General features: G+C 36.5%; 1 protein-coding gene across 15 annotated transcripts in view; it reads right to left on the bottom strand.

Moving 5' to 3' along the window:
- LOC147655596 (semaphorin-5A-like) overlaps positions 1–23,831 on the bottom strand; it is a 345,256-nt gene that overhangs the window by 74,677 nt on the left and 246,748 nt on the right. For all 15 annotated transcript variants that reach the window (XR_015274363.1, XR_015274377.1, XR_015274308.1 and 12 more), the window contains 4 exons: positions 18,646–18,744; positions 17,228–17,441; positions 5,749–6,034; positions 2,385–2,520 (listed from right to left, as the gene is read on the bottom strand). Coding sequence is in view for 11 of the 15 variants with exons in the window: in XM_086842896.1 (XP_086699022.1) it covers positions 2,385–2,520; positions 5,749–6,034; positions 17,228–17,441; positions 18,646–18,744 (735 nt within the window). In the remaining 4 variants the exon portion in view is untranslated. The remainder of the gene's footprint in view (positions 1–2,384; positions 2,521–5,748; positions 6,035–17,227; positions 17,442–18,645; positions 18,745–23,831) is intronic.

A 23,831-nucleotide genomic window follows, 5' to 3' on the forward strand; every position in this document is an offset into this window, starting at 1 on the left:
TATATAAAGCAAATTGTAATTGTGTGTTTATTCTTTTAGCAAATTGCTTTCATGCTTAGATTACATATACACCAGAACACATGTGTTAAAAGTAGTTAGATAATAGTTTAAAGTAAAATGTTTAGCCTGTGTAGTAATTGCTATGTTAGTATAAAATATAAGTATTTTCCCTTTAAGAGGTAGTGTAAGCATTTTTGAAAGTTTATTTAACGTTAAAGTTTTAACTGTAAGTTTGTAAGCATGGTGTCATTTATATAGTAAACTGTTTATAGTAACTGTGCTGTTTATAGTTATAACACCTGAAGCAGTGAGCCCCAACCTTGTGGTACAGGCTGAGAACCCATGATTTAATAGTTTAGCCCTTGCATTTATACCCAAAGCTTTAATTCCTCTGTTGACTTTTGTGTATTAGCTGTTATCATTCCCAGAGTCCTATACCACTCCAAAGAAGAAGTGAACCAGTACCTTGAGCAACAGGCCATCTTCAGAAAAGAGAGCTGTTGACAGGACTGTCAATAGCAATGCTGCTTAGCTTGGGAGCGACCGGTGCAGCCACGGGTGTCTCTGCTCTGGTAACCCAGAGTCAGAGTCTCTCTTAGCTACAAATGACTGTAGATGAAGATCTACAGAGAACTGAGAAATCCATATCCTTTCTAGAAAAATCAGTTTCCTCTCTCTCTGAAGTTGTTTTACAGAACAGATGAGGTCTCGACCTTCTGTTCATGCAGCAAGGAGGCTTCTGCATCACCCTGAAAGAAGAATGCTGCTTCTACGCTGACCACACCAGAGTAGTGAGAGACACCATGGCAGAGCTACAAGACAGGCTGTCTCAGAGAAAAGCAGAAAGAGAAGCTCAGCAAAACTGGTTCCAGTCCTGGTTCGATCAAGCTCCGTGGCTAACCACCCTGGTGTCTACCCTGATTGGACCAGTTGTGATGATTTTACTCATGTTAATCTTTGGACCATGTATTTTGAATAAGCTTGTGTCCTTTGTTAAAAACCGATTAGAAAGAGTTAACATTTTGTTTATAGAAAGGCAACAAGTGCTTTAAAGTATACTTAGTTATTGCACGTGTTTTATATTTACCAATGAAAACTGTAGTATCTATTTTATAAGTTTTTAGCTTTTTAGTTAAGTATAATGTATTCTATATTTTATTCAATTTTATATTATTTACTTTTAAAATTTTTTAATATGGATAAATAGACAAAGTGTTTAGAGATACATATATAAAATAACATTAGAATTTTTAAGACTAACACACCTTATATTTTAGCAAATTAGTTATTCATAGAGAAAGGGGAATATGTTGTAGTTAGGGCTGGCGGTCTGGAAGAATTCGGGATGTAACGGAAAGCTAGTAACCCACCCCTCTCTAGGATAGTAAGTTCTCTTGTAATTAGCCAATAGCACCTAAGTGTGATGTAAGCAGATGGGAGTAACACAGTGACCCCAAGCTATAAAATGCTAAATTCCTCTGCAATAAATCGCCATATTCTTCATCCATCACATTGATGCTGTGAGATATGGACCAAGCGGCTGAGATAGCCGCTGTGCTGGAGCTGATCGGGGTGCTTATCTTGCTTAAACCCAACAGAGGTGACTACACTTAAATATCTTGATGAAAAGCTATTGTTGTTAATCACTACATTAATGATGCTTTTTCTTCCATCTCTCTTGCAAGAAGAACACTCATTAAAATTGTCCTAGTAGGAGTGGTGACTATGCAAAAGATGAAAACAATGCATGTCTTCTTACTGAAATACCCCTTTCTTTTTGCAGAGTTCCTCTAAATGACCCACCTTGACCAACTGGTTTTACGCTGTCAGCCAGCTGCAGAGTATTGCACCCTCTGAGGCCAACAAATTCAAATGAGGGGCAGAACATATCACAAATGCTTTTAATCTGACTCTTCAAGGAGTATGGGCCACCTTGCACATGAAAATAAATAAAATTATGACCACTCCTCCTTTACCACCTCCCTCTCACTTTCTTTTTTCTGACAGACACCATCTCGTTTTTTAAGTCCTGATAACACAAATACACAAATAATAGCAGTTTGATCATACTTCAGACAGGAGTTAATGTCACCTTGACAGATAACTATAATGTTTTATTTTGACAGAAGATTGAAGTTAAGCCTTTTTACTCCTAACCTTCAAAGTACATCTGCTTTTCAATCCAAATTATTTTGTGGAAGGATAAATTAAAATTAAATATGTTGAAACAAGAGGGTCTTCAAAGCACTTTTTTTATTTCAGTGTTTTGTTAAGGTCTTAGGCTACTACAGTGCAAAACTGGATTTATACATTATGAACCATACAGTACTTTGAGGAAAGCTCAAATATAAATAAAATATTGATCTTCTCCCACATATCCATACCTGAAAATTAGGGTTAGGATTGGGATATGGAAGCCAAGCAGAGCGAGAATTCTCCTGGTATTTGAAGGGTCCATTAAAGGTCTGAGTTATGGCACTCAAATTGAAAACACAAACTGCTGAGGCTGCTATGCTGTTCCTGTGAAGGAAACAAATACATTAACCTACGTAATAACGTAATAATTAAGAAGTCAAATTGCTGAAAAACAAACAAACAAACAAATAAATAAATAGAAACTCTTCAATCCTTCAAGTAATTAATGAAGCAGATATGATCAGCCAGGAGATGATATCTCAAAATAATGCTATATGTTGAGCTGATTTAGCACAGTCATTGCATTTAAAATATTTGCCAGCCTTACCAAGAAACGGCTGGGGGGAAAAACTCAGAACTTCCTACTTTCTGCTGCTGCTCTAATACCATACTATACTTTTAATACTGCTACACTTCCACACATAATCACATGCACTAGGGAGACCTCTTTTCCAGGTACAAAGTTCAGAAGGATATTATTCTCAGGGTTCAATCAAGTTTTCTCCATACAACAAACGACTGCTTTACATAAGTAAAGGTTTTCTATGTGTGGTATGTCTCTAGATCCTATGGAATCCCTGGAAAAGACATGTCCACAAAAACAGTGTTTTCCAAAAGATGTTGTACAGCAATAAGAATGCAAGTTGCAGAAAGCAACAAGAGCAAACAACTTGGACTGCTTACAAAATATCATGTTAAAAAAATTAACATCAATAAATGGCAGCTGGACTAAACACACAGTTTCCTGGGTTTGCCTTAAATTGTGATATACAAGGCAATAACGTAATTCTGCATAATATAAAGAATATAATTTAATAAAAATGAAAGCTCCTAATATGGAAAGCTGCATTGTTCTTTTCCTCATTTTGAGATAATGGAATAAATAATGAAGATCTCAATCGCACAGATCTGCAGCTAGAACTGCTGGAAGTTAATCCACACAGCATTCTTCTTTCTTTTCTTTTCTTTTCTCTTCTTTTTTTGTCCCCTATTTTATTTTTTTTTTAAAGCTTAGCCTAGAATTCACACAGGGCTTAAGAAAACATACTGTAGAAACTCCATAATGAGGGGGGGAAAAAACCCAACAACTGAAAAGAGTTAGGATACACAGATTAAATACCAGGACAAAAGAGCAATTTGCTTTTTTATGCTTGTCTCCCTTATTTCAAAGGAAGCCCAAAACTTGAAGTTCCATGCTTACAGCTTCTGCAGAATCAATCATCATTTGAGCTGACAAATCCTTGCTTATATCATTAAATGCATCTCACTAATATAATTAACTGTACCAGTGTTTTCTTGAATTCCATGACTGTGACAGCCATAGCTGGTCTGTGGCTGCACAGATAGTTCAGCCTTGACAGACACTTACTCGACCAGCTAGCTCAGTCGCTCATTAGAAGTAAACAAGTCCCCAAGCATGGGACATGTTATTGATAGGCTGATTTCAAATTCAAACAGAGGACCTCAGCCAATCCCTTTGAAGCTCAGATGCACCCATGTCATTGGCCAGTGAGCTAGGCGAAGTTTAGATCTTTAACTAATCACAACTCTAAGAAGGGAAATTTGAAAGCCCTATAAAAAGGTGTGCCTGAAAAAAAATTAAATCTGGCTGTTTCTGCATGATCTCAGCATGTGTATGTTGCATTCCTGTGTCCAACAACAGTGACACAAGAAGTCCTACAAGGGCATGAGACTCACGTTTACAGATTTTTTTGGATAGTCTGAAAGAAACAAAATCAGCTTTTTCATGAAGCAGTGGCTGCAGTGGACTTGATAGTCAACCACATATAACAGGTGCAGGTTTGGCTGTTAGAGAAATGTTTCAATGAGTCATGTTTCATGTTTCATGAGGCAAAAGTAGTCTTAACAACAGCAAGTCCATTTTCAGGAGAGCCAGGAAGCACCAGGAACACCATTCCCCTTTCTTGGCTAAAGCCCCCTGGATTTTCTAGAGCAGAATTCCTCTGCTCAGGCTTTTCATGGCAGGTACATGTCTAGGCTACTTTGATTTCTCAAGAAAGATCTGACTGAACAGTGTATGTGGTTGCCACCTGACAAATACCTGTCTTTTATTATATGAACTAACTAGGAAAACAGAGCAACAAAATCAAAAGTACTGATGAAAACAACAGCAAATTTTCTTATCCCCAGTAATCTCAAAGTGTCTGTTATTCTCTTTAGATAAACAGTGTTTAGATTCCCCACATTACTCCATTGCAGAAACAGGCTGAGTTCATCATCCAATGTCACGAGTTAGGAATTGCCACATCCTGGTGCAAGCATCTCATCACTAGTCTTGTTCACAGTCTTCCAGCCCAGGGATGAGACTGAGTCTGGAAGATGCCTAAATGAGCCTGAATTCATGCTCACTGTCTAGAATGCATAGGGATTATAATTCTTTGGCATTAACTTGTGAATATTTCCATCTGGTTAATGGAGATTTATAAAAGGTAGGTATCTCTGTGTTCAAGGGTGCCTTACCTATGTGTTGGGTATCCAAGGACCTTTTAAAATTCTAGACAAAACTGATTTACACAGCAAGACAGTACAAGAAGGTCAGAGAAATAGAACTCAAAACTGGAAATTGTTCCAGTGGTCTGAACATTGGGTTGCATATAACACAGAGGCTGCTCTCAATGAGAGCACCATTTGAACACCAGTCATATAAATTTGTAAATCTACAAAGGACATTTCTGAGGTAAATGTCTCTTTTTTTTCTATGTCCATCCAATTTTTTAATATTTAACAAATGTGAATTTTAAAGATCAATTTGTACTTCTATTTTTTCCTTTAATTTCACCTTATTGATACAACAGGTTCACTTAAAATTAGGTTAAATTCTTGGTTTGACCTTCAAACTCACATAAGAATATGTTAGGACTAAATTAAAACACATAAGAGCACCTTTTGTGCTGTTTTGGGTAAAGATGAGTTCTTTATAACATGATCAAATTCCATCATGTCAAAATCATGAACATGTCACATTACAATTATAAATGGTTTATTTTATAAATACAGAATGCATTTACATATTACAATAGTAAAAATAAAAATTAATTACTTTCTAACAATAAGTGAAGAATATGACAAAATAAACACAACTAGCTCCCTGCAGTAAGGGAATATTAAGAATTTATTCCTTCTCTCCTGTTTTCAACAATTCATGTGGGAAACATTTGAAACTGATACTTGTTCACAGAAACCAGTGGATTGGGCAAAACAGTAGTTTGAATTTATGTTTACTTGGCATATGCAGAAGAGGGTAGCTCATAAGTTCTAGGTTTTTTTGTCACAAAAAGCAAGAAAATAAAATATATCATTCAGTTTACTTACACATTAGTTGTAAAAATCCCATAGATTAAGTCCAGTTCTGGCAAGAAGAAAGTACTCTGAAGTTCATTATAGTAAAATGGAATTTCTCCAGGGCGAGAGCAGTTCACACGAGCTTTCATGAAGGTAGTCCAGGTATCCTCCAGCACAAACTTGCCACCAATATCATTTTTGCACACTCGGGCAGCACGAGAGAAAACTGTTTTCCCACAGTCATGTTCCACTGCATTTTCCCGGAAGAAGAAGTAAGTAAAGTTCCCAATGTCATAAGATGACACAAAATTTGGTTCTGAAAATAACAAAAGGAAAGATCATTTCTTGCCTTCTTGTGATAAATGCACTCATACTAATGCGGAAGTTGGATTTATCTTCAAGCATTATATTTAGATAAACACACTTTTTAATATCCTTTAGGGGTATGGCACCATGACATCTGAATAGGCTAGCTCATGTCCAGCTGGGATTATGAGATACATGATCATGAAGCACTGGGGTTGGCTAGATAGGTTTTTTTTTCACAGTAGCTAGCATGGCACTGTGTTTTGGATTAGTGCTGGAAACAGTGCTGGTAATTCAGGGATGTTTTTGTTATTGTTGAGCAGCACTTACACAGAGCCAAGGCCTTTTCCTTCTCACACCACCCCACCAGCACAAAAAGCCAAACTGCCATCTGTGGTCAAACCATGACCTGGAAAACCGGGCCTGACAGGTTTTCCTCTAGGTGTTTACAATATGACTGTGCTGGGCAAGCTTGGCCCAGCTCATTTTATTCCACCATCAAAAGTGTTTTGGAATTTTCATTCGTCACATAAGGGCATAGTGAATTCTCACAATGTACTTGCTTTATCTTTTAACTCTATTTCTGCTTTGCCACCATGCCATTACTACAGATTAGCAGGATAATGGGTTGTAATTGATGGTGACTAAAAATGTGCTCAGAGGCTGTAACTGAAAGAAAAGAGAACTTTTCTCACAGGAATATTTGATGATAACTGCATTTCAACCCTATCTTGCTTAATGCTTTTGAGAGCATTACAGATTTATTTTTACTTCTTTAAAAAAAAATGATTGAAAACTGATCAAAAAACTGATCAAAAAACCTGACAGTGATGAAGGAGAAATTAGAGAATATAAAAAATAAATATAATTAGAGAAAAATCAGAGAATGTAAAAAATAATCTGGAAAGCAACAGATGGCAATACTTCTTGAAAGAAAAGATAAAAAGGAACAGTGGATACCAAAGACAATAAACAAGTAGTTTATTAGTACAAGAATGTCAGCCTGTAATGATGTCACAAGTATTGTATATGACCTTTATAGGATTTTTTATATACTCAATTTATGGACATGTCAGGCTGACTAGACTTCCTCAAATTAAATTGAACCAGCGGAATCAAGAAAGCAAGAAAATTACTTTGTTGATGTGACCCAAAAATATCTCGGGTGTACATCATGGAGCAGTGCTACACAGACCACAAACCCAAGCACTGATAGCACTGGGAGGCTAATTAGTACTGCCACTGGGCAAACACACTACTCTGCTATTTCTTAAGTTTGCTTATTCAGCACAAATCCTGGGAATCCGCCGTTTCTTTCATAAAGCAGCATAACTGCTCAACAAGGATATTTCCCCACAGACTTTTCTAAGTTACTGCAAAAAAAGACAACTATATGAAGCCAAGATAGTGCTTCAACCAGAAATAATATGATCGTTTTTCTGAGGATTGGAGACAAACCTACATTTTTTGGGGAGCACAGTCTCTATTCTTAATGTGAAAGCACTTAACAGGAAGACACAATGATTCCCTTTAGATTTTTCTCCCTTTCCCTCTGCCAAAGGTGTCATGCATAAGCTAGTTTCCTAGGCCTTTTTTATTTAGTGGTGTGGATACATCCTGAGTAGGTAAAAGGATGAGAGGAACTGTACAGGAATTTTTTTGTGGATAGAAATGGAAAATAGGATCCTAAACAAGCTCCCTGAAAGCATCTGACTTAGTCTTGGCCTCTTCTTGCTGTTTGAATTTAGGAGCAAGAATGTTCACTTGTGCTCTTTAATCCTTATAACTTAACTTCTTCTGAAGCAGTCTAACATGGCTTAATCTACATAGTTAGTGGATGCTACTGCTTCCAGAGTGAACCAAATGACAGGAAATGATCTAACTTTTTTTAAGAAGGTAACAGCAATTAACCTTAAGAATTTAAAAGTCCAAAGCCTACTCTAAGCAAGTAAGAGCTGTGATTTCCATGGACTGCCCTGTGAGGTGTGATCACTCACATCTGAAGTCAAGGCATTCAAAGACAAAATCAAAAATTAAATTAATGTTAAAAGAAAGCTAAAATATTATTTTTTTAAATTTAGACACAGATCAGATTATATCTGTATATCTGCACACAAAATAAGATGCACAAAGATATATGAATATATAATATATTCAAGATCTTAGAAGTCTAGATAATGCTCTAATGTTGAATGACATATCTCTGGAACTTGTTCACTGACCTCACTAGATCAATAAATTACACCATACTGTTGATGTCTAAAGACCCACTTCTTCCAAATAATTGCATTCAGTGAAATGCTTAATAGCATTAAATTCTAGAAAGATATATCTGGGTTTTTTTAATAAATGTCACATTTCAGCTAGAAATGCTCTTCAAAATAGACACTTAAAGTAATGGAAAGAATTTAAGCTTCAAATGTGCCAGTCTACATTATTTCCTTGCATTTTATTAACATATTCAACAAAATCCAGTTGCAATTGCATTTTGCCATCTCTGCATATTCATTAACTATATTAATTTAGTAGTGGCCCTTTGCAGCTGTTGGAAAAAAATTACAGACCTTGCATTAGGCTGATCAAGGAATTGCTACTCATGAAGGTTTAGGGACAATTTTTAATCACAGAGTAAAAGATGCCAATAGCATTATATGTCTCAAAACTAATACATAACTTGTGGTCATCACAGCTATATCCATCTTCAGGAGATGAACTATAAAATGTTAAGCCCTGTATGAAACTGCTGGAAATGATTTATTAATAGCTATTTTTTCCTATGATGCATGGTAAAAATACCAACCTGCTATAGAGTAGCTGGTTACCAATCTATTTTTATTATTTCCTTTGCAATGCCTTAGCTCTCCGTGATTTTTTTAAAATTATTTTCCTTTTGCTGAATTGAAAATTTTGTAAGTATGGAAGAGCAAGGACAGCAAAATACACTGAAATTGTGTATCCCAGAACTTTTTTTCCAGTCTTCTCTTATATTGCTGATAGATTTTATAATGCAATTCAGCATGATCATAAAAGTGAATGCACTCATTACTTTTTTACTGATGCACTCTAATAAATTCTGAAATGCAATTATTTCTTTTCTGAAAAATTGTTTTCCAATATAGTATTATAAACTTCCTTGTTTTATTTCCTGTTGTTTATTTCAAATAAATCTCCTTCATTTTCAAGGTTAAGTGTTCTTACATGGCATAATACTTTGCAATTTGTTGTATCATTTTGCTGATGCAAATTTGCCAATGACAAAATTAGTCACAGAAGCCATTCATTTACTCTAACCTAATACTTATTGAAGTATATGAAAGTTGCACCAGGAGTTCAGTGGATTTTGCCACCTATTTTCACTGGATAGACACCTTGCAAAGCCATGTATGCAGGGGCAGTGGGGCAAGGATGAAAAAATACATAGGGATTTCATTAATTCACTCAAAACCTCTAGAAGTATGGGGATCTAGCAAAAGATCCAGAAGTTTGGATTGCTACTTGAAATTGAATCCAGAATTCCACATACACAGGAATCTAGTGTTCTTTAAGAAGATTTTGCCAATCAGCTGTGGTATGAAAATTAAACCTAGTTATGATGGCATACCCATTTCTCTCCAAAAATGTTCTCTGCCATTCTTCTTCTTTTCTCCGTTCTAGTTTTGCAGGGTGGGAGACAAATGACTTTCCCTGCAGACTTGTGCATTTGGCTTGCATGGCCAAGCTTTGGTAGTGGGGGGACTACAGGGGTGGCTTCTATGAGAAGCTGCCAGAAGCTTTCCCCATGTCCAGCTGTGGCAATCTCTGGCAGCTCCTACAGATGGACATGCCACTGGCCAAGGCCAATTAGTGGTAATGCCTCTGTGATAACAGATGTTGTGCAGCTGTAGCTGTGGCCACAGAAGACAGGAATCAAAGCATGTGAGAGAAGCAGCCCTGCACACACCAAGGTCAGTGGAGAAGGAAGGGCAGGAGGTGCTTCAGGTGCCAGAGCTGAGATTTTCCTGCAGCCTGAGGTGAAGACCACAGTGAAGAAGCTGTGCCCCTGCAGCTCATGGAGTTCCACAGGGATGCAGAAATCCACCTGTTGCCCACGCAAGAGCCCCATGCTGGAGTGGATGGATACCTGAGAGGAGGCTGCGACCCCATGAAAGGCCCATGGAAAGAGAAGCCCATGCTTGAGCAGCTTGTCCTTGAAGGACCGAACCCTGTGGAAGAATGACTGACATTATAACAGTCTGGGGAGTTCTGTTGCTTATGGGGTGGACTCATACTGGAGAAGTTCATGGTGAACTTTCTCCCATGGGAAGGACCCCACAGTGCAGCAGGGAAACGACTCCTCTCCCTGGGCAGATGGAGAGGCCATGGGTGATGAACTGACCCATTCAAGTGATAATCCCCATTCCCTGTCTCGCTGCACCACCTGGGATAAGAGGCACAGCTGGGAAGGAGGGAGGCATGGAGGAGAAGGTGGAGGGTTTTAAGATTTTATTTTACTTTTCATTATCCTGCTTTGATTTTGTTAGCAATAAATTAAATTCATATCTCTAATTTGAGCCTGTTTAGCCCATGATGATATTTAGTGAGTTATCTCTCTCCATCTTTATTTCAACTCATGAACCCTTTGTTACATTTTCTCTCTGGCATCCAGCTGTGGAGGGGAGTGACAGAGAGGCTTTGTTGGTGAGTGCCTGGAATACTGACAACATCAATCCATTTCAACCTTTTTTTTTTCTTTTTTTTTTTTCTTTTTTTTTTTTTTTTTTAATAACAAAAAGGAAACAAATTTCATAATTATCCTGTTCCCCCTTCACTTTAAGGCTTGGTATGTCTGCTTTTGAAATTCCATCTCTACCTCCAATATTTGTCACAGAATCACACAGAAACACAGAATGTCAGGTTAGAAGGGTCATGTGATCCAACCTCCCTGCTCAAGTCAGGTCATCCTAAAGTACATTGGACAGGATTGTGTCCAGACTATTCTTGAATATCCCAAATGAATGAAATTCCACAACCTCTCTGGGTAGAGTGTTCCACTGTGCAGTTACTTGCACAGTAAAGACATTATTCCTCATATTCAGGTAACCTTTTGGTCCTGTCCTTTCTTTGATGAATGTTCGTTTCTATGTGTTCATGTTCTCTGAAATTTGAAATTTTCCATCTTCCTGTAACTGAGATGCATTTCAGTCCTAAGTTCTTTCATTCTCTCTGGGTCACTGTGTATCATAGTTTTGTGCATTAATGAGGCTCGCACTCCTATTGTGCCTCTCCACATTTGGGAACAGATGATCTGCTTGCAGAATTGTCCTCCTTCCTTATTCAGCCTCTCTGATTGGCATAAGCAGGCTAGATGAGACATAAAAAACACTGCCCTCAATAGCCTCTTAGTGTTTTTAATAAATGGTAGGTGGACCTTGCTGTTTTACCCAGAGTAGATATGAAGTAAAAATATCCTAACTCCATGGGTAATGCTTCTTGTCTACCATTTCAAACAGTTAAGGAAATGCTATGAAGGTGTTTTGTAATAACTTAGTCTGGCACTGAAGAAATGAACTCAGGGGAGGGACCTCCACCTCAACATCAACTTACTGCTCTCCCACTCTGTCACTGCCATCAGGGAGAAGAAATATGAATTTGAATGGAAAAACACAGCTTAACTGCTCAAATTTTTCCTCTGGTAGCTGCTCCAGTGAAGAAGCCTAAGGACAAGTCTCAAAACCAGCAGATATCTTCACTCCTATTTTAGGATACTGGTAAAATGATGATACACACAAAAGAAAAGAACCAACTTTATAGGTGGCACAGCCAAAGAAATGTAATTATTTATCTTCTTGCAAAATAAGAAAAAGTGGTAGAATATGCTTTGAATATTTTCAGTCAGGTCTCTTATCTGAAAGAGTACATTGCACATTCAAGCACACACTGGTTTTGAGTTACATGAAATATTACATAATAAAGAAAATCTTGTACTAGGTAATTAAAAGGCTTTTCATTAAAACCCAGAAAAATGAAAGGATAACACTAAATTATTATAGCTATTTCCATTAATCCTTAAAAAGAATTAATTTTTATTCTTAGATCATAAATTCTCTCTACACATCCTACTAGCAGCAAAAGTTTTAATAAAAGCCTGCTAACAAACAATAATACGCATTGATTAAGAGCTGTATTAAACACTACCAGTCAAACCACCTTTATAAGAATTTTACTATTACTTGTGAAGACTTAAAGTATCTGCTCTGGATTAATAACCTTTTTATTAGCATTTTTAAGAAAGTGATCTCAGAAAAACCACTTTAGTAAGAGTATCTAATAACCAAATGCTTGGGACAGCAAGAGGAAAAATGGTAATATCATATCTACCAGTAAAGCAGAGCAATCCAAACACTCATCTCCTCAGATGAAAAGGCTTCTAATTTGGAAGAGATTTTATTTTTATTTTTTATTTTAATTTTTTTATTTTAATTTTATTTTATTGCTATATCTGATAGAGGATTACATTTTAATCATCTGTGGTCTGCCCACTGATGAAAAGTTGTGACATTCCTATAGCATCTATCATTGCATGTCTAGGGTAAAGAAAATAGCTGCAAACGTTTCAAGATAGTTGGAGACCCATGCAATTGTAAGGGAAGGTATTTGACAAATTATGAAACCAAATGTCATAGTGGTTTGTTTTTGTTTTTGTTTTTTTTTGTGTGTGTGTATGATGAAACAGATAGAGATTTTCTTTTTTTTTTAATGTTTTGCCCTTTTAGTTGGCTGAGGGAAGCAAACAGACATAGACTAAGGCAAACTTTCACACTGAGGTATCAGATCACATTTAGTAACTTAGAGAGGTGTATTGAAAGGAGAAATGCCTTTACTAACTGTAAATGCTGGCTACAGAAAAGGTTTCTACGTTTAAACAGTGAAGGCTTTTCCTTGCCAATCTGAACACACTGCCTGTGGACTGCAAATATAGCTATTCAATTTATTATATATATATATTATCATATCTTCTGTTCTCTAGAGCAAACTATGACAAATTCTTCCCCTGCTGCACTTTGCAGATCAACTCTACAGTAAAGTCTAATTAGAAGCATATGATATCAATGTCAGATATGATTTAAACATTGCTACACTGAGAGCTTAAAGACACTGAAACAGACAGCATGCCAGCTTAATGAAAGAATAATTTATTTTTTATCACTTACTAATGTTCAAAGCAGACTGCTAAGGTAGACTACTCTTCTTATGAAACACTACAAGAGAAATTTAAAACATTCCAGCACCTTTACTGACCTGAGCAGCTGTCTGAAGCTCAGCTTTGGTCAGGAGAAGAAGTCAGTGGGAGAGATGTCTGCTTTAGACATAATCCTCAGTGTGTGCTCTATTGCCTCAAATTGTTTCTCTTATGCACAGAAACACTTGAACATGGATTCAGAAAGACCGAGGACACAGCAGAACACAAGTAAGACACCTTACAGAGTAAATTACTGGTAAGCAGTCTTTCCACTTTCTTCATCTGTTTGTGCATATATATTCATGTGAGTAACTTCAGGCATTATGTTTTCCTTTATGTGGAAAAAGAGAAGGCCAAAAGGAGAGCTGGGTTCTCTATTTCACATTTTCAGGCTCAGTATCCTGCAGCCAGCTGGGCTGTTGGATATGGAGAGAGCTGGTTTGCAGCCCTCATTAACTCCTCTGGGTGATCATGTTCCATTTGAGAACAGTGACACAGGTACGAAGTACTGACATGGTTGGCAAGAAGATAACACAGCGTCTGTCTCTCCCTGTATTGTCACTTGAAAATTCTTTGTGAGCAGCCCAACTCCTGTTGAACAAAGGTGAGCACTCAGGTCATGCCACCATAGTAACCTGGTGCTTCAGTGGCATCTAGTGATGGAGGCGAGCAGAATTTCGTCATGATCACAACTGTGGTTAAAAACCTCCTCATTGCATTTGGGCCAGCTGCATTTGATGTTGTCTATAGGAGCACAAGGAAGACAGAAATAGCATTGATAAACAGAACACCAGTTTCTTTTTCTAAAAGTAGAGGGAAGTTCTGAAGAAAAAAAAAAAAAGTAGCTGGTGATCTTCTTCAGAGATATTCAAGAGCTGAATAGATTACTACTATAAATCTTAAAAGAGATTAAGTTCAATAAGTACCACCAGATGCTTCATTCCTCCATCAATGAAGGTGACATGACTGTGCACAGTCTAAAATTTTCCAAAATAGGAAAAACTTTAAGGAAGTGTGTGTATATATGTAACATTTGGTGAACTGTCCTTTCTGCCAATAAAAAATTTTATATCAGACAAAATTCAGGGAGTCAAATCCTGAAGCATGTTGCCTAGCAGGTGAATGATTTAATGTTCAGAGAGCCTTAAAGATGGCTCCACAATAACTAGCTACAGTCAGAAATAGGGTTTCTGTGTTAGCAGTGCTGCTGTGCTGTCCATCTAACTTTTTGTATTTGTGCCTGTTCAAAATCTTTGTGCTTCACATTAATTTGCCTTCTCCCCTTCAGTTACATTCTCTCAACATGCTTATGTAGCTTAATTTAGCATATATGCTGAATAATTAATACTTTTAACTGAACTAAACAACACTTTGTCCCCCCAGATAACTGAGTGCTGAGTGCATCAAAAATTGATAATTCATAAATGAAAGTTCCCTGATTTCTCCCTCATCTTCTAATGTGAAGCAATTGATCAGAATAATGTTCAGTAAATAGCTGCTAACTTATGTACTCGGCTGATGTGGATTGCTTCCATGCCTATCAAGCCCCCAGTACAAAGCAGGATCCAATAATAAATATGTGACTCTGGCTGAGCCAGAATAAATGGGGAACTTGGGTCAACAATGAAAATGTATTTTATTTGTGAAATCTGTGATTCCAGATTCTGAAATCACATCATGGTAATATGGGATCTCACCCAAGCCACCTGATACATCAGCTCCATTTTCCCCTCTTGCACTGTATATCATTGTTCCTGTGATTACAGACCTTCTGACAAGTAAGGTTAGGAACAAGTTTTCACTTGTAATGAAGATTCAGAGCTTTTCAAGTCAAGATCCTACACCAAAAGGTACAGTGAACACCAAGAGCAGACTGCCTGGGCATAGAGGCATTTCCTTTTTGCCTGACTGATGGGATTGAAGATACCGAATTTGCTGTGTTAGCCACTAAAATCAACAATGTCTTTACTGCATAGCAATAAAGCACAGAACAAGATAATCAGCTGCATTTCGGAGTACAACCATCACCCTCAGAGATTATTTGGTTTGTGATATTTGATCCAACATGATTCATAGAGCAGAAAATCTAAGTGAGAAAAAAAACCAGCATGCTTCTGAGGAAAACTTTGAATTGGAAACACTGATGGACGCATGCACAAGAACACCTCAAATGAGGCTGAATTACAGTAACTGTGAGCTACTGCTGCATAACAGATAGTGACTACGGAGCTTCCATTCCAGTTGATGTCTTACTTTTCTTACAAGATTATCAATCTGTGTTACTTTCTCAGTGAAAGAAGCAAAATCTTCCTTTCAATCCAAACACTGAAAATCTAATGTAGTTTCTTGGCACTGAATCATAAAAGGATGCAAATTGACATAAAAGCAGATGAATCCCCAACTCAAGCAGATTAAGCCCCAACTCCTAGCTACCCCGGAAAATATTTCTCCTTCCAGTAATATAGTTAACTGGGCTGCTTTCAGTCTTTTATGGGACTTACTTTATCTGGCTCCAATTATAAAACTCATCTTTTTCTTCCTCCCCAAAGATAAAGGATACAGTTTCCTGGTAACTTAATTATAAACAGCTTTGAGGCAGAAGAATGGACTCTAACAGAGAATGTGTAAGTACATCTGAAGTTATTAATAGACAAAATGTGAATACAGTGAATATGATTAATTAGACAAGCCTAGTGTGAAATTTAGCATGCCTTTGGCATAAAAATATCCAGTTAACCTGCAAATTCTGTGTGGAGACCTTTTACCCTTTGGCAAAAGCAACAGGTGTGGCCCAGCAATTAGTTCCAATAGCAAGCTGAGTGGACAAAGGGTGCCTGAACAGGGATATATATATATATATATACAATGAGTTCATTTTTTCCCTCGCTTCTTTTGCACTGCAATAATTATATTATATTCCACACAATTTAGGACTTTTTTTGTTGTTGTTAATTAACATTCTAAGATCATCCAACCATTAGAAAAGGTCACAAATTTCTGCGAGCTACCTCTGATGGGGTCACTGTTCAAATAAAATATACCGATCGTATAAGCACAATACAGCATTCACATTATATGAGCACTGATATATTCAAAATAAAATCTGTTACTTGCAGCTGACCGAATGTTCTGAAGCTAGAAGGATTTATATTTGTATTTAATTTCCAACATGAAAATAATCCCATCTTATCATGAAATGTACTGTAGGAATAGTGACTGTTGTGTCACATAACATGCATTATGTTTATTTTGCTTTTTTCTTCTGGAACAGTCATGGGCAAACTATAATATACATAATTTCACACTTTACTTTTAATAATATTTTTCATTTTAGAAGAATCTTCCGTTTTTTTGTAATAAACAAAATGGCAACTTGGTGTGTCACATCTCAGTAATACCTATCTGTTTACAGCTTTTCCCAGCTGGAAATCCTCATCATATGATTAACACCCATAACACAAAACTGACTGCTAAACAAAATTTTATGATATGTTTTGTAAACTGTTCCCTCTCCTTTGGCTACAATAAGTGTCAAAAATGTCAGTCTGCCACCTAAGCAGCTTGAAAGCCAAACTTTTTCAACTTGTGAAAGCTGGGACCTTCAGGGAAAGTCAGGAGAATTCAGTCCATTCTAAACTCTTTATTTTCTGCCTTAGATTTTTGAGGGACTCAAAAAAGAATGCTCAATGCAAGCTGCTGCTCAAAGCTGACTTAGCTTTCCCGTGTAACAGCACTGTATGTGCATCTCATCCTCATACCTGCAAAAATGAGATGTATTCAAAGGCACATCTACAAACTTCAGCCATATTAACTAAATTCCATAATACTTATAGTAGTAAAATAGTATATAAAAAAAGCAAAATAATTTTCAAGTTAAATAAACAATACTCCAAAAACATTCAGATTCTCAGAATGGAATTTCAATAGGATGAATATGATGGTCATGAGTTAAAAAGATGAGTGTCACAGAACATCAGCACTCACCATTCAACCACTTGGAGTTGTACTGGGCAGTTCGGAGAGGAGGAAGGGCCCCCAGACTTCGATAAATAGCAGGATCTCTTCCTGGAAAATCCATGGCTGTAGCAGCATATAATTCTCCACTGGAAGTGAGAAGAGCAGTAGAATTGTGGTGGGGACTGTAGGGACAACGAGCCATGCCACTGATTTGGTCATGTATCTCTGTCAAGTTGCTTAACTGTAAAAGAATTATAAAAAGGTATTAAATTTATCTGAAATTATAATTATGCATCAATCTGAGCAAAATTCTATGAAAAACACCTGTTACCTACTTTATTACTGTACAATAGAGAGAGCCAACCTCTACATCAATCTGAAATTGTCTCATATAGAAAGTCCTACTGTAATGTTGTCAGATCTCACTTCTGCCATTTTAACATGTCAGTCATTATCCAGCATGCTTAAATGCTTTCTATTAGAACGGGCTCAAAAATACACCTCTGCAAAGATTGTTATTATGAAAAATAAAACCAAACCTGATTGCCAGAATCAATAAGGCATCAACAACAACAAAACAAATAACATATTTTTTGTTGCTGTTTGCTTCCTTCTTTGGCCTAATCTGTCTTTGAAGTCAACGTCTGATCTCCTGAGACAAAACAAAAAAACAAAATTTGTTTTGTTGGTGTGCTTTAAGAAAAAATCTCACATGAAAAATTAGAGTAAGAAAAGAAGATTTCCAACTCAGCAGAACCATCTCTGATTTAGTAGCCCAAACACTTTCAGCCGTAAACCACAGCATGATGTTAATATGCTATTTGAAAATAAAGGTGCAATGGGTTTAAGTATAATAAATCTGCCAATGAGTTTTTTAATAATACAGCTATTCTTTGTATTTAAGTGTTTCTACTCTCCTGAAACAAACAGGCAGCCTAGTCCAAACAGTGACATTTTGATACTTATATTATGACTATTACTGATGCTACAATTAGGCTTGTTTTGAACACAGAATGACAGATCTTCTCAGTCAAGATTTCTCATCCTTATCAGTCAGAAATCACTAATACAGGTACTCTCATTTCTCCAGAATTACACATACACAGTATGCAGCTACACAAACACATTTGATAATTAAACCTACTGATGCCAATCAAACCTGATAGTGGCATAAGTCTTATAAACACCCAAGGTTCATAAAAATTTTAATGTGGGAGAAACTGAGCTGCTCCTAGCTGCATGTCTCCCACAGCTGAGGAAAAGCCTGCAAAAAGAGATTGGTTAGCTCTCCTATTTGGCCTGCCACCAGCTAAATCAGCCTTTTACACATCAGCTCACCCATCAGTACACAAATAGCCAGTTCTCAGCCACAACATAATCTGCCTTTTAATCTGCTGGCTCAGAACAGGGACTGCAGCTTGTGGGGCAAAACATTTAACGCTTACCGTGCGATTGGTGCAGATTGGAGTGAATGCATTGGTTCCACAGGTGAAGAGATGGTTGCCTCCAACAAGAAGCACTCTAATATAGTTCTGGCATTCCTCCTGCCACGCAGAAAAGAAGGAATATATTCAGTGATACTGCAGAGTAGAGGAGACTAATAGCACTTTGCTTTCCATGGTTATTTATCCACACAGAAAAATTGTAGGTAAACAAGGGTTAAGCATACCTGAGTAAGCAATCACAATATGCACAGATTTCTTATTCATACACATGCATCCACCAACCTTTCTGAGAAGTTCTTAATAGGATACCAATAAACCCCTCTAGTTCTGAAGATTTCCTCTCAGGATATATTTCAAATGCTTAGCTAAATTTTGAACTGATAGTTCAGATAGATGATCTGATAGATACTGACTTAAATAAAGTAAAAAAAAATATTTAGATGTTCAGATTCAGATTTGTTACCACTAATTTCTTAATTTATCCTGTTTAATTAGAAGCATTTTCATTCTCATTAATTCAAAGTTTTAAAAATAATTTCATTACCACAATACAAAGATGTTGATCCTGAGGAATAATCTGACATGTTTTTTACCCCATTAGGATGGGTGGAGGCATTATGATGTTCATATCTATCATTTTAGGAGCTAGAAATCAACAGCAATTTCCATGCTAATTCAAACACAAAATTTTGTCCTGCAATACTAACAATCTCCCAGAATTATATGAGGAAAAATTCAAACAACTGTCTTGAAAAAAATCAATGTCCATACCCAAATAAATGCTCAACAATATGTTTGGAGAAAATAAAGTTTCCTGGAAACTTACATTTAAAAGTTCTCTAGCATTCACCACAAGACAGTCTCATAAAAAGTCTGAAAAAAATCTTGTGAAAATACAGTTATGCAATTCTGGCTTATATTAAGTGCAATCATGTAAGTAAATCCATACAACAGTGAGAGCACAAAAGTCCCATTATCTGTCCTACAGTTATATTAAATTGATTGCTTGTTTATCTTGAAAACAGGCTCTCATCCTGGAAGACAATAAATAAAATCCTGAATAAATTGGACAGGCAACAGGAAAATAGACTGTAAAAGAAGATGGGGAAAATACTTTAAAGGTCTCTGAGAAAACTTTTAGAATTTATCTTCTATACCTTTCATCAAAAATCAAGTTAAAAATAGACTCAAAAGGAAAATCCTGTAAAATCTCAGGAAAGAAACTACCTCTTGGGAAAAAAAACCCCAAACTCTCAAACACATTAGTTTCTCATGAAAAAGTAGCTTTTAAATACTTCTCTTTGCGCCTTGAAGGACAAGGGACAAACATCTTAGAAGTAATATTTGATTTGTGTTGGGTAAAAGATACAAAGCTTTCATACTGAACTTTATAAAATGTCATCTTAATATTCTTTAAACCACAGAGAAGGTAATACACAACCATATAACCTAGTTGGGCAATATAACAAGCCATTGAAATAGTAGTTATTTCACAGCTTGGCAGTGTTGGTAGTTGTGGCAGTTTCCTTGAGCGTTAACTCTATCACCAAAAATACCCCCAATAACTAGAAAGCAACTTTTTGAGGGATTGTTTTTCGTTTGATTCATTTGAAGGGTGCTCAAGGAGGATCACAGAATGTAAGACAGTGATTTATTCATTGGTCTCTTTCAATTCTGCCCTTTGCAAGAAGGCATGGAATGTACGTGTAGGAAAAATAAGTGGGTTCTGACATTACAACCCATCCAACCTCTCCTCTTCATATTCCAGAGCTCACTGAAACAGTGTCATTTTCAAATTACTTGCATGCTGATCACCCATGCATTTTGTTCAAAAATAATGCTGATTTCTTAAACTCTGACATTCTCGGCAATCACATGATTCTTTCTTTACTGTTCCCAAGTCCTGTGGCAGCTTGACAACAATCCATACTGCAACAGGGCAAATAAGACATCTCATATGGAATTTTTGTTGGGAACACAGTGCAAAAAATGGAAAATGAAAGAATAACTTTTTTTTTTTAATTTGCCTACTTTCTTAATTTGAAAAAAATATCCACATTAATGCAAAAGAAAATTTAAAAGAATTGGTCTTGAATAAAGCTATCACTACCCAAAAACACACTGAAGAAGGACTTTACTATTTAGTCACTTGAATTATTCAGAGATACTTTTCTAGCTCTGAAGTCAAGTTTGGCTGTAGTGGTTCACTTCTGACAAACGCACACATGCAAATACGAGACCGAAAACCAAAGGATTTTTTAGGCCAGAGGGTGGTGCTGGGCTTGGTAGCCATCTTTTATGTAGTCTTATTCTCCAGTTCATGTCAACCTCTATGTCATATACTTCCATATTTGCCTATAAAAATATATCTGAAATAAAGAAATACATTTAGAACATAATTTCTACTTTTGTATCAGGGTATCTGAAACAAAATACGACTGTAAGAAACAATTCAGCAGCCAGGCAGTCTAGGTTGTTACTTAAGACTATCTTGAACAGTCCAAAGTCAATCTGACTACAAAATAATTATCATCTTGCAGCAGTATTTCTTGTATAGGTTAACATTTTAAACATACCTGCATTTAATTTTTTAAATACTTTTATTGAGGTTCAGATACTAACACACCCAGCCATTAGAATCTTCAATAAGCAACAGACAGGACTTAATTTCAATTTGCATTATTATTTTTAACCTCTCTCAGGTTTATTGCATTCTCAACAAGTGCATTTATATTTTTTCTTTCTAATATTCCCTGCCACAAGTGTCAATATGTATAGACAAATTTATTCTCTTAGTTGTGTCTGGGAATTCAGACTTCTACATGCTAATGCATGCTGGCCACAAGGACATAATTTAGTCACTCAAAATGCTCACTCTTGGTGCCATTAGGCAAAAGCTTAAATTAGTAGATAAATGTCTGAAGTCTGAGTAACAAACATTGGCCTTCAAAAGTCAAGTGCGCATTACACTGTCAAATGTGACAGATGTCCCCATATTATTTTCCCCTTCAGCTCTTCTCTCCTTGGCTTCTAAAGCATAAATCTCAGAACTGAAAACAGCCACAGGTGAAAATTCTGTGCAGCTTCTTTCTCAAGAACAAAAAAAGAGTTGTGTTTCACTGATCATTATCTCAAAACTACTTGAGCTGCTTCAGGGTTCAAAGCCACCTTCTGGTTTCAGGGCATTCACTCCATCAGTTAATGTGACTTTCAAGCAATGAGTTCAGATTTTGCCACCTGAACTTACTGCCCTCATGTTGCTCTGTGGTCAGCAGAGTTTCAGAGAAACCAGGACCTGAATGCATAACCTACCCACAGCCATCCCTGGAATCCTTATCTCTCCTGTGCCACAGTCTGGGCTGGCCTCAACATTTTGACTCCAGTCTTTCCTGTGTCTTCCTACAGTTACATGTTCCTGCCCTGAAACAGGAATTCACTTGAGAAATGTTACAGAAATAGAACCCCTAGCAACTCTGCAATTTGGGCTGCATCTATTTATACAACAGGTAAGCAAGCAAGTTTTTCTGGCAACAGTAACTGGAATTGTATTTGCAAAGATATTTTCTCTGAAGAGGGACAATGTAGCACTGGAATGAATTCCTCCTGATTTGATAATTCCCAGTTTTTCCAAGGGAAGGCTCAGTATAGATCTCCTTGTACAAAGAGTACAGTAACCTTGCTGTAGTCCTGGAAATAAGGCAATAAAAGACAAACATCATTTGACTATCCTTTCTCTGATCATAAATTTATCTTTGATTTTAACCTTGACCACAGTGAAAACAAAAGAGGCACAAAAAGTTCAAAAAGACAGTTGTCATTCCAGCTGGGTGGGTTTTTTCAGACAGTATCTCTGCATTCTCCAGCAACTCCCATATGAAGCTTTCAGGCCAAAAAGTTTGCACACCAAAAAAAACCCCAACCCAAATGGTAGCAATAAGACATATTTACTCCCATGATTTCTTTTGAATGTAATGAATCATAATGACTATAGTCCTCTTCTAGATTGTGAATGAGGAACATGGCTATTGGGTACAAAAGAAATCTTTAGACAAATAATACCAGTACTAAGTATTGGTAAGAAACAATCCCAGAGGTCATTATTTGAATCGCATATATACCATTTTACAACAACAATTTAACTTCCAATCATCATCCTCTTCAAAAGGGTGTGATGAACATAAATGAAACTCTGAATGAATAAAAAACTACACTAAGGCCTATTCTTAAATGTGTATCACCAGTGTTGTGTGTTTGTCCTAACAAAATTATTTAGTAGCTACAGATGCTTTGCACTGTTGAATCAAACGTGTGGTGACAGTGTTGTCAACATACTATTCGAAAGTATATGCTATGGCCTTGAATTTACTTCCATTCATCATGTTAGATCACAGTCACTGCACTATGACTTTCAGACAGGTTGAATGTTACTCTCACAGCCTTAAACTTGGAAAATCATTGTGAAACAAAGCCATATATGTTTAGTTACACAGAGCATTCCAACCAGAATAGTTTCTACTGTATATGCCCCTTGATCAATACATTGTGACATACTCAATTGACGCTTCAACATATTCCCTTACTTCCAAGTATTGTCATCTGAAAGCTAAGGATAAAGGCTTGAGGGATATATTACATATTGTAGCATAAATTTTTTAAGGAAAAATAACAACTTAGAAAATTAAACATTTACTTAAAATATGAGATTCCAAAAGTCCTTTCTTTTCTATACCTCACAGTGTAACATGGCCCTGCTTCAGAAGTGAGGCCATTCTTCCCCTTTGATCTCAAATATACAATCAAACACTGCAATTTTATTTTCCAGTACTTAGTGAAAAAGGAGATGTAAATTAACTGTTTAATGGAAGAAATTTAAAAGTCAGTGATTAGATAATAATACAGAAGAGATTTCTCCTCTACTAGATGATAGAGATTTTGTAATATGTCTTTGATGCTTGGTATTTTTTGAGTTTAGCACAACAATAATGTATGAAACACATTCTACTGAATAAAAGTGTGCTCTTTTGTGTTATCACTCTTGATGTGTTCTCCCTTTATGTTTAGCTGAATTAACTTCAATCATTAAACAGTATAAAAATTAAAAGCATAGATTGTATGCAATTGTAATTCCTTTTATAATTAAATTACTAGCTTCAGGCTGGGACAGCCAAAGGTTCCATCTCAGCAAC

Source organism: Cyanistes caeruleus, chromosome 1 (genome assembly GCF_971803275.1).
Source record: "Cyanistes caeruleus chromosome 1, bCyaCae1.hap1.1, whole genome shotgun sequence".
NCBI classification, from domain to species: domain Eukaryota; kingdom Metazoa; phylum Chordata; class Aves; order Passeriformes; family Paridae; genus Cyanistes; species Cyanistes caeruleus.